This window comes from Zophobas morio, unplaced genomic scaffold, assembly GCF_036711695.1.
Source record: "Zophobas morio isolate AGI-343-1 ecotype UQ-CSIRO unplaced genomic scaffold, CSIRO_AGI_Zmor_V1 ptg000011l, whole genome shotgun sequence".
Classification (NCBI taxonomy): Eukaryota; Metazoa; Arthropoda; class Insecta; order Coleoptera; family Tenebrionidae; genus Zophobas; species Zophobas morio.
The window spans coordinates 17,336,970-17,349,696 of NW_026972116.1; the positions used below are offsets into that span (position 1 = coordinate 17,336,970).

General features: G+C 34.0%; 1 protein-coding gene across 1 annotated transcript; it reads left to right on the top strand.

The window, feature by feature from the left end:
- The first annotated feature begins 6,907 nt into the window (after positions 1-6,907).
- LOC135127349 (uncharacterized) lies at positions 6,908-7,264 on the top strand. Its single transcript, XM_064053795.1, has one exon. It carries the CDS (start codon positions 6,908-6,910, stop codon positions 7,262-7,264), a length of 357 nt encoding a protein of 118 aa, XP_063909865.1.
- Positions 7,265-12,727: the final 5,463 nt, after the last annotated feature.

A 12,727-nucleotide genomic window follows, 5' to 3' on the forward strand; every position in this document is an offset into this window, starting at 1 on the left:
CACGAAAGATGCATGCAATCAACACCAGAAGGTGGAAAATATACCCAATCGTATCTTTTTCGCAAAATTAGTGGATTCTGCATTTCAACGTATTTAAAAATTTACTTTTATAAAGGCAAGAGTATTAAAATTTACATAAACTTTTGAAATTATATTACTTTATGTGTGGTGGACTGTAACATTTTTGCTCTTACCTGTGCATTTAATAATAATAATAATGAGTTATTTTAATTTCTGGAATACTCTAAATTTCATATCTAATAGTAAGTATGTCCTGTACAGCAGTTATCGTAATACTATGTGGCTCCCCCTAATTGCTTACGCAACAAGCGAAACATAACTTAGACTTCGCTAAATAGTGACAAACTGACTAAATAATGATTAAATGTTTTAGTTTTAGTTACTATTATTTCGTTGACAGCTTCTTGACTGAGTTTAGATATGTGTAGAAACTGAATACAGTTTTACAAATCTGAAACATACATATAACTTAAAACAACCTGTAATCTTCTTATGAAACCTTACTAAAACATATGTGTTGAGGTTTATGTTGATCAATCCATAACCGCTGAATACAATAGGTTTTTGAACTCGGCTTATAATAACAGTTAAACACTTCTTAAATGGAATCATATCTATTTCGTACCATTTGGAATCATACAGTAGATAATCAATTTTCAGAGCCTGAAAAAAGTAAATGAAACAGTTGTGTTTTTACTTTCAATATTAAGTATGTATTCAAATAAGCAAGTTAAGGAAGCACACAGTCAGATTTTTCCTTTGGCCAATCACTTTTTCAGTTCCCTGAAGTTCATTCAGTCCAAAAATAGAGCTAGCGTATGGTTTTTGGAAACACCTTGAGTAATAAACATGAACAATCACAGTTTTCTTATTATTATGACGCCATTGATTTTTTTTACATAACTATCTAATTTTTGAAGATATTTTAGAGACAAAGATTTCTTTCTAGTTGTAACTGATTTGAAACGTTTTTAAACGAATTAGTTTCACGTCGGTATGATGTAATATTTTAAAATTAGAATATTAAGTTTTTTTTAATAAAGCTTCCTTTAGTTCAAAGTAAACACAAAGACATTATTAAGCATACTTACAGTCCCCGTAACAATTTCAAGTGGAACACAGTAGAAACCAATTTCCACAATAATAACCAGAAAATGTGTTACAAATTTTATTCTGTTAGCCCAAGCACCTCTACAAAACTATTCATTTAAATTTATCACCAACTCTGTTGAAAAATGTTAACTTACGGCTGCATGAAAATAAAAACCGATACGGAAGCCGAAGCTATAGAAATTACAAAATCAAGTAAAAAGATGCTACGAAATGTTGTATTTAGTTGGTCACAGTAACTGAAAATAATTAAGGAAGTTAATACAACAAAATCCCCAAATTTTTTACAAACCTTATCAAAAAGTTGTGATGGTCGACCAAAGCTTCCAACTCCTTCCAAATGTTATCAAAACTGTTGTTGCACATCTCTCTAAATTTGTTTCCAACTAGTTCGAATTGTTCATTTAAAGAACTCACAAGTGAACAAAAAAGGCAAGCGGTTCCTATTATCGAAATCAGGGTGACATAGGACAGGTACCATAGAACGACAGTCAGATAAGTAAACCACCCTTCTGGTACATAGCACACTGTGGGTAAAAGTCCTGTGGTAAAAGGTTGCAGATCAAATAAAATTGCGGAAAAGAACGAAAATACGAAGTACGATCGTATGGTTTTCTTTACAAAAGAAAAATTTTGTAGACTTTCTGTGTGTAATAATGATTCGTCAGTTTTATCAATTTTCCAAAATTTTAATTTTTGTTCAAGCAGTTTAAGTAACGGTTTTCTTTGAGTATGTAAATTTAATACATTCCCAATTATCTGAAATTTAATGTCGATTATGTAATTACGTGATATACGATACTTACGTGGATCATTAAAATACAAGTTTGTAAACATTCTGACATAAAAAAGATATCGCTGTTGTAGGAAAGTAGTATTCCTTTTATTGCTAACCCCGTGTATAATAAACATAACGAAATATTTATAAAAGTGTAAAAGGTGGCCCATTTAGAACTAAACGCTGGGTGGAGGCAAAAATACCACATCCATTTTACTGAGTCTGTGGAGATGTCATTAATTTTAAAAAAGCTGAAAAAGAATTAATATTAAATGAACACACAATGTTAATGACTTACAATTTAAGATTAGGATCCATATTGTATATCTATTTTTGCGATAACAAAAGTTACAATTGTAATTCCATCAGAATAAATGCCTCCTGTGCTTAGCAATGTCAGGAGTGAAACTAATCTCGAGATAACAATTCCTATTGATATATACTTTCTCTAAATTTTTTATGAGGGAAGGGTGAAACTTAGTCCTTTAATTCGAAACCATTTAATTATCCTCGTTTAACTTTTTCTAAATCGTTGTTTTGTTGATCTCTTTGATGTAAAATTGATCGCGTTTAACATTAATTAGAAGGGATGGTATAAATTTTTTTAATAAAAAATATCGAAGAGTTTTTAGAAGTTGATGTTTCAGTTTGTAAAAAGCTTTCTCTATTAGACATACGTTTAAAGAAAACAGTAGAAAAAGAGCTGAATTGTATATTAACACTAAATTAGACACAGGAAGTGTTAAATAACTTTTATGAAATGCAAAAAAATATCTGACGTGGAGGTTTGAAGGAATTTTTATCTTAGAGGTAGGGGAATAGTTAATGTCGCCTTTTTAACCTTGATTCCAGAGTGTAAAAAACTTATGTAAAAATATTGATAAAATCTAATTTTAAGCATTTTTTTAAATTCTTTATTCTTATAGAGTGCAGATGCTTTGTGGTGATTTACAGCTGTACGAGTTTCCTGTGCTTTGAAATTGTAATAGTTCAGTTATACCGTATGCAACATAACAATTCATTTTTCTTATCTGACATTTGTGAAATATGGTCCTTGAGTGAAATTTATGAAACATGATTAGTTATAGTGAACGCAGTATAACTGAACTGAGTACACGCCGAAGCTAAGACTATTCGGATTACAGTTTTTTGACAGAATTTAAATACGTGTAGAAACTGAATATAGTTTTACATATCTGAAATATAAAATCATAATAAAGAAAATTTTTTTTTTAATATGATCTCACCAAAACGCATGTGTTAAGATTCATGTATATCAGGCTATAACTACTGAACACAACAGGTTTTTGGGCTCTGCTTGTAACAAGCGGCAAACACTTTTTAAAAGAAATCGTATCTATTTCGTACCACTTAGAGTCATATAAAATACGATCTAGTTTGAGAGCCTGAAAAAATAATAAGGATAAAAGAGAGATAAAAAAATGAAACAATGTAACACCAGAATGTTAACCTTTAAAATTAAATTTGAATATTTAACACATTTTTGTAACTGACCATTGAAGCAACAGACTGTCTTATTAGACACATTGATTTTTTGCTTGTATGTGTGTATTGAAATTTAGAATAAAATTTTTAATTCACACTTACTGTGTTAGTAGCAATTTCGGCAGGAACGCAGTAAAAACCTATTTCAAGCATAACACTAAGAAAATAAATTCCACATTTAATTCTGTTAGCCCAGGCGCCTCTGTAAAAACAACACTTAAACTGTAACTGAGAACTTTTTATTAAGCAAAAAGAAACTTACGGTTGCATAAGAATGAAAACTGCTACAGAAGCCGAAGATATGGAAATTATAAAGATAAGCAGAAATATATTTCTGAAGGCCGCGTTTAATTTTTCGGAATAACTGAAAGGAAACGTGGTTTCTGAAACATATTTAGAACTTTAAAAGTTACTTGAAGGTTTGTTCCAGAGTATTGCACAGTTATGGCTTTTAATAAAAATTGTATCAGAATAAGGAATAATAATTTTGGTTGTTTAGTTTCTAGGAAAATAGTTTTATCGAAAAATGCCAAAACTCCTGGAACAAATCGTAAATTTTTAGCTAATTTCTGAAATAATTTATCTTTAGATTTAACACAGTTTATGATTTTTACAAACCTTATTAAAAAATTGTGGTGATCAACCAGAGCTTCTAATTCCTTCCAAATGTTATCAAATCTATAACTGCACATGTCTTTGAATTTATGTGCTAACAGATGGAACTGTTCATCTAAGGAAATTAAAAGGGCACAAAAAAGACACTCCGTTCCTACCAAAGAAATATAAGTAATCAGTGATAAATACCACAATATAACGGTTAAATAACGAAACCATCCGTCTGGTACATAGCAAACTGTGGGTAAAGTTCCTGTCATAAAAGGTTGCAGATCAAATAAAACTGCCGTAATAAATACTACAATGATGGCAGACCGTAAGAACTTCTTTATCAAATAATTGTTTTTTAAAATCTCGTCACGTAATAATTTATTATCAAAATTAGTAACTTTCCAAAACTTAGATTTTTGTTTGAGGAGATCTAGCAAATCTTGTCTGGTGGCATGCAAGTTTAACACATTTCCAGTTGTCTAAAATTTCATGTTTAGTTCTAATATAGTTTATGTATGTCGTACTTACATGGACCATTAGGAAACAAGTTTGTATATTTTCTGAAATAAAAAATATGTCGTTCTTGTCAGAAACTAATATCCCTTTTATTGCTAATGTTATATACAAAAAACATAATCCAACATTTATAGAAGTGTAAAGGAACGAGAACTTCGAGTTAAAAATTGGGTGCAGGAAAAAATACCAGAGTAATTTCACCGGATCTACAGATATGTCGTCAGAATTAAAAAGGCTGAAAAAGAGACGTTAATTTGAAAAATCGTAAGTAAGTAGGAAGAATTACAACTGAAGATCACGAGCCATTTGAATGATCTAACTTTTGTATTTTCTTCAAGTTCAAGAGTTTATTACGTAAATTAAAACAAAAAGATTTTTTCAATTGTGGGACGTTGTTCAATTGACCTAACAGTGATATAAACTTATTTTATTTCCTTACAGCGTTTGTGACATACAACCAGAAAAGAATACGTCCTGTCTTAGCACTTAATAGATTTCGCACTTATTATTTAACTAACACTCTCATATTATTTAAATCGTCTCTTTTATACTTCAAGTAATACAAACAGAAACAACCAATCGAAAGCTCGCAAGCCCGAAAACATGCGCAGTTAATTCAACTTTTGCACATAATTATCGCAAGTTCATAAATTTTAAAACAACGGTAAAGTTATAACAACACATTTTTAAATTTTAAATAGAATCAATCTATTTTTAATTATTTAATGACAAAACAATGTCACATATAAGAACCACATGTAACGAACGTTGCTTAGCTATTGACCGAGCTAAACAGAGAAATTTTTATAGAAATAATTCCTTTGCCTTTATCTTTTACATTATTCATAAGAACTTGCTGGCCGTAGGTACTTTAGGAATTAGAAACATTTTATTATATGTAACGTTACCTGATATTATTCTCGATATAAATAATATTTAAAAAAGGAAAGTTAGGCACAGTAGTTCACGTTATATAATTATTGTAAGATGCAATTTATTCGTAATGTTCAGGTTCCGATGTAAGGGCAGCAACAAACAAACATCGATAATGGATAACAATCAACAATAATTTTGTTAAATATCGTAACTGACGAAGGAATATGTGGCTACATAATCGCTCCTATGGAAATAAGTGCATAAACAAGAGGACTCAATCGAAAAATTAATTTCAAGTGCTTGAGTTTGTTAAAACTCTCACCATAGATGGAAGAGAGTATTATTACTAAAATAATTATGGTGGCGTTTTAAATTTGCACTTACGTATAGGAATTTGTAGAATATTAGCCCAACTATGCCAACAGTCTTTTAATTATAGGGTCAGTGCAAATTTTAGAAGTGTTTTGAATGAAATCACATTTACTCCTCAAAGTTGAAAAACGAAATTCCTCTTCTTTCATAAAACCTGATGACATCAAAGTGTTGCTTCAGTTGTGTTATTGCTTATTTTATATAATAACACTTACTGAAGCGAACACATTAAAACCTGTATACAAATTTTGTTTAACTAATATGATATATTTATGGTTTTAGTTGTCAAATTATATTATAATTAACAAGAGACAGCTTTGGATATATGTATATGGTTAGGTATAGATCTAGCTATAAACCGTCCAGAGCTAGATTTTGAAGTGTTAAATTATAAGGGGACCCAGTGTTAACTTAGTCCTTTTTCTTATCTCGGAAACAATGTTTGCATTGTTACATAATGTGCAGAAATAGAGCAATTTTTTTTCAGTGAGACTAAATGGAGCTGAATTAGAAGAATTTGGAGCTTTGTGTTACATTTTATATTAGAAAACCGTTATGGTAGAAATTTCAACCACTTCTGGTTTCTAAAGTGTCACGTTTTCACAATATATTTGATCAAGAGAGTTTTATATAATTTGATTGGGCATGCTATTATCTTGTGTTTTTTAACGACTAAATATAATAATAAACTTTTGTTGATAATATTGTTACGAAAAAAAACCATACGCCGGCCCGGTACTACGCCTATGGGTTCTAGCATGTACGGCCATGACGACTCATTGTCGGTGATGGCGGCTGGAGAAGAGTCTGGAAGCGGAAGTCGTGAATGGGTGCTCCAGACAAGTCTAGAAGCGGTGACGGAGGCGTTTCGAGAATGATCGCTGTTTAAATGAAAACCACCGTCGGGAGCAGAAGAGTGGAGTCCAGCGAATGTTGAGAGAAGCCAGTTACGTTGGACGGGAATGATTTCGTATATAATCGCTGTGCAGTTAAGTCGTGTAAATTCGAGTTAGTAAGAAATAAATTGTTGAGTTTTACCCACGCCGATTTTAAACACCCTTTCATCGTAACACTGGTGCCAGGAGTGAGATTTAACATTAATAAGTGGTTTTACGACGAACTATGGGCAGATTCGACAAGAATTCTGAAGAAACTAGAGTTCGAACTGCAGCAATGGAGGAAAAGATTATGGCTATGCTTGCAAAAATGGACGAAAAGGTGGATGCAAGAAACAAGGAAATGAAGGAGAAAATAGACGCAAAAATGGAAAAATTGGACGAAAAGATAGACATAACAAATAAAGAAATGGATAAAAAAATGGACGTAAGAAATAAAGAAATGGATGAAAAAATGGGCGCCAGAATAGAAGAAATGAACGAAAATATGGAGACAAAAGATCGCAAAATGAATGCAACAATAGCAGAAGTGAACGGAAAAATGGAAATAATGGACGTGAAAATAAATAAGCAAATCGCCTAACTGAAATATTCCAAAACGATGTGGAGGCAACCAAGAATGAAATAGAAGAAATTAGAGAAGAAATGAAGGACGTAGACACAAATTTGGAAAATGTGGAAAATACTGTAGGACGAAAAATGGTCCAAATGGAGCATCAGTACTAAATGAAAAAATTTGAAAAGTTAATGAAAAATGTAGCAACAACTGGCCTTTGTAATGTATTTTCTGCCTACAGAACATATCAACTGCCGACCCCTGATGGTCAGACGCCTTGGTCATCGTACAAGAAGCAGTTGAAGCAGCAGAAATGGGCTTGCTGGTGCGAATAAGGTCGCCAGCGAAGTGAAAATAAGAAGTTTCACCAGAGGTGATGGTTCAACTATACCGGGAAAGATTTATGAAATTCCACCAGCAATCACCATCGATACTGGCGTTGAGGTATCAATTGTACGTAAAGGATTCGTGAGCACTGAAGATGTAGAACCTTTACCCGAAACGATCAGATTGAAAACTGTAACTGGAAAGTCGGCGTCAATTATGGGCGAAACATCGGTAGAAGTCCGTATTGGTCAGCTGAGAATCAGACATCGGGCACTCGTGGCTAACAGGGAAGATGACTTCATTTTGGGAATGGATTTGATTAGCCGCCATGGATTGACAATTGATCCAGTAAAGGAAGTCCTACGTCTTGGAAATAAAGAATTCAAGCTGAATCAGCGCTGTATTGAAGGGAAGCCTGCAAGATTGATCGCTTATCAGAACTACAAACACTGCGACGAGGTTGAGCAGCCCAAAGCACAGTTCAACCGTAAGAAGAAAGCAGTCGTAGGAGATGATGAATGGACTACAGCTCGGTGTAGAAAGGACCAAGAGGAAGACAAGGATATTGGGGCGCTCCTCAGATGGAAAGAAGATGGGATAGAACGACCTGGCTGGTCGGACGAAGCACCTTTTTTCAAGGCGTTATTGGCTCAATGGAATTCTTTGCGTGTCGAGAACGGATTTCCTAAGCGAGCCTGGGAAAGTCCGGATGGAATGCATGTCACTTTGCAGTTGGTGGTTACGGCTATTACAATCGAAGAAGAACTTCAAGAAATGCACGACGGAGGTTCTAGTGCCCATTTGGCAATCAGCAAGAAGCTTTCCAAGGTCAGGGAGAGATTCTACTGGGTACGTTACCGGGAACACGTCGAGAGCTGGTGCAAAAATTATAGGACCTGTGCGGCGGTTAAAAGACCTAAGATTAAGTCGATAGTGCCGCTGCAACCACAGAAAGTTGGTGCGCCTTTTGGAAGAACTGCAGGAGACATAGCGGGTCACCACCCAGTGACCGAAAAAGGGAGCAAGTACAGAAAGAATGTCAAAGGCTACCACGATGGCTTATGGCTTACAGGAGAAGCTGCCGAGCGTTCACAAAATGCTGCATAACAAGAATAGAGTGGCGAGTGATAGAATGAAGACACGTTACGATCTTAGGGAAAACTCAGTAGGGTTCCAAGCAGGAGGTTTGGCATGGTTTTATATCCCCCGAAAAAGAAATGGTCGTCGTCCGAAGTTGTCACCAGACTGAGAAGGCCCATATACTGTCGTGACAAGGATCACTGATGTCGTTTACAGTATTCGACAAGAGCCGAAGACGAAAATGAAACCGCCTCATAAAGTACGACAGTTTCTGATCGGGACTATTAGATCTATGGAGGAGGCAGTGTTATGAAATAACGTCGCGCCAGTACGACGCCTATGGGTTTTCTAGCATGTGCGGCGATGATGGGCGACTCATTATTATTATTACTGTGATTGCCCAACCACTCTTGCATTTGACTTTTTCTGACAGAAAATGTGGATAATTTGTCCAACTAGACCGAAGGGTAACAACTTGTTCAAAGAAGGAATAACATGATTAACCACTCAATTTTGAAAAAGTGTCCTATCCATCGTTATGTGGTAAACTCTACCTTTCGCTTGTAATTTTGCTGGGATTGATTTTCAAATCGGAACTGTGTAGCCAATGCCGAACGGAAGAACGGTTTTGTTAAACTGATATTTTGTTGGAGTACACAAATGTTACATCTTCAGTAGAATTCAGACTTTGAAGAAATTTTCAAAATAAGTAAGTAATTACCTATCAGTGACTTCAAAATCACCAAATATTTTGGTTGGTTACGAAATAAACTGCAATTAATAATACCAAGACCTGTCCCAAACATATTTTTATTGTATACGCGTTAGCATGTACGGAAGATGCATGTCAGATGTAACAGTAAAAAAACTATGTTGTTTACGTTTATGTGTTTTTCAAGGTGAGACAATGCTTACAATCAATGCCAGAATGTGGAAAGTATACCCATCGGTCTCCTTTTCGCAAAATAAGTCGATTCCGCATATTGCAGGTGCATCATGTCGAAAACTCCCAATGTATTTAAAGATTTACTTTTATAAAGGCAACAGTATTAAAATTTACACAAGTTTTTGAAATTATATTACTTTATGTGTGGTGCACTGTAACATTTTTGCTCTTACCTGTGCATTTAATAATAAAAAAAAGAAAATGTGGTGTCGTGGGACACCAGGTAGGAAGGAAGTTCCTTCGGTTAATGTAGAATCGACACAATTTGCAAAAAAAAACGTGCTCAATTTTATGTAGGTTTTCTTGATTTTTCTCTTAAATTTTGCTGATTAGTTTTTACTTAAGTACAGGAAAATATTTAGGAAATTCAGTATTTTAGGAAATAATAAATTACGTAAAATAGGTAGAATTATCAAAATATATATATATTTAAATGTTTGGAATTGAAGGGAGAATTTGTTTTAATTATTTAAAAAAATAATCAATAAACTTTTTAAATATTGTCACTAGTTTAGAGGATAGCTTTGCTTTATATCGTAACTTTCTTGCTTATTTTCATTTTTTTTAGGTTTTTCGCGTTCCCTATACGCTTTTTGATACTCTGCTTTGCCATTCTTACTATATTTATTATTGTTTTGACGATTTGAAATTGTATGAAAATAAACGTGGCTACTCACGAGTAAAATCTAATAATACTATTAAACGAGCAAAGTTTGTATATATATATGTAATGGGTTTCTCGAAAACGGCTCTAACGATGTATTATGAAATTTACAGGTTAGGGATTTTTTGGGTCAAGAAATCGATTGATCATAGTTTTAACTTCTGAAAATTACAGCTTCATGCATTTTCAGCAATTTTCAGGCAGTGAATTATATTTGTTGCTAGGCAACATCAGATGACACTACACGAACACGAGATTGTTTTATATGAGAAGTTTGGGTGACAGTCTGACAGTACGTTTGACGTACCTTTTTATCTTCAATTGTACGTACCGAAACATACTCCACTGTATAGAGGACGTTGAAATTCACCTCCTGAGGTGAGAAAATTTACCAAAAACTAAACAGTGAGCGGATAAAAGGCACACGAAAGTGTGTTGAATTGAGATTATTTTGTCAAGCATTCATTTCAGAGGTTCCACGGTCAGTGTCAACATGTGATAGTTTTCGGGGATGGGACCGTGTTATTTGAGTTTTTGGGCTCAACGTTTCGCACACTTTCGTAAATGGCATCTTCGGGAGCAGGGTTGAGATTGAGAAATTAGGAATAACACAAAAGAGCACGGTAACTCAGTATGTTAACCACACCAGAGGCGAAACTCTTCTGGCAGTAAGAATGTGGTTGTGACCTTTTTCTAGAGTCGAGAGAGAGAACTAGGAAAAAAAAACGACAGAGAGAAAACTTGGGTAACAAATGAGATGTCAAACAATAATTCCAGTTTTCTGTTCTTTAATCTCTACATGTCACTTATCAGTGTTTAAAACAAAGACTGCTTATGGAATTTCTTTTTTAATGTGTATTTTTAAGTAGCGCGTGTACTTCAAAATGCATACTATACGCATATTTATCTGTCCTAATCTGATCTAATACTACCAAACGAGCCGAGTGAAACTCGGTCAACCAGATATTGTATCTATAATGTGCGTATTCGCCACGTGCTTGTCCATGAATTCATGAGTATATACTATGCATTGGTGGGGTGGAGTGGTAATAGAGAGAGAAGGGATGAGAGAACGAAAAGTGTTTAGGACATTTTTTATATTTTGTCGGTGCGGTCTCCACGTGTTGGCGGTGTCTTTGTAAGGCAGCTGCACGTGTGCGGACCTTCAATCTTGTGTGGCGGCACAATAACAGGTCGGTAAGCAGAGTATAAATAAGTCGTTTCGTGGTGTAGTGGTCAGCATACCTGCCCGGAGAGCAAGGAAACGTGGATTCGAATCCCACCGAGGCACAACATTTTTTCTCTGCTTACCTACACTTGTAAGGCGGCCGCCGTCTGAAGTGCGGCTCGCACCACCTCTGGTCGCGCCTGCGCACGTATCATTTAACGGTTTTATTCCACGGAGTTTTCGTTACGGTTTTAGGATCACATTTGTTTGAGTTCGGTCGTGCAGCAAAATTCCTATCTCCTCCAAGCCTGCCGTAAGGAACTTCGTTCCAATAATCTGCGTTATTTTAATTTTAGAAGACCCTAAATTCCATAACTAATAGTATGTCCTGTACAGCAGTTACCGTAATACCATTTGGCTCCTCCTAATTACTTACACAACAAGCGAAACATAACTTAAACTTGGCTAAATAATGAGAAACTGACTAAATAATAATTAAATTTTTTACTTTTAGTCCAGTTACTATTATTTCGTTGACAGTTTTTTGACTGAGTTTAGATATGTGTAGAAACTGAATACAGTTTTACAAATCTGAAACATACATATCATTTAAAACAATATGTAATCTTCTTATGAAACCTTACTAAAACATATATGTTGAGGTTTATGTTGATCAATCCATAATCGCTGAATACAATAGGTTTTTGAACTCTGCTTATAATAACAGTTAAACACTTCTTAAATCGAATCATATCTATTTCATACCATTTGGAATCATGCAGCAGATAATCGATTTTCAGAGCCTGAAAAAAGTAGATAAAATAGTTGTGCCTTGACTTTCAGTATTAACTTTGTATTCAAATAAATAATAAGTTAAGGAAGCATGTAGGAACACAGTCAGATTTGATTCTTTGGCCAATCACTTTTTCAGTTCCTGAAGTTCCTTCAGTACAAAAATAGAGCTAGCATATGTTTTTTTACACATCTTAAGTAATAAATAAAATTATTAAGACGAACAATAACAGTTTTCTTATTATTATGACACCATCGATATGTTTTACATGACTATCTAATACAATTTTCGAAGAAATTATAGAGATAAAAATTTCTTTCTGGAATAATTCATTGCTTTCTGAGAAACATTACAGTTTACAGTTGTAATTGATTTAAAATGTTTTTGAACGAATTAGTTTCACATCTACTGGATGTAATATTTTAAGATAAGAATATTAAGTTTTTTTAATAAAGTCCCCATAACAATTTCAAGTGGAACACAGTAGAAACCAATTTCCACAATAATAACCA

What these genes read in the sequence shown, in the direction of transcription:
- LOC135127349 (XM_064053795.1), top strand. Translation starts at nt 6,908, where the DNA reads ATGGGCAGATTCGACAAGAATTCTGAAGAAACTAGAGTTCGAACTGCA.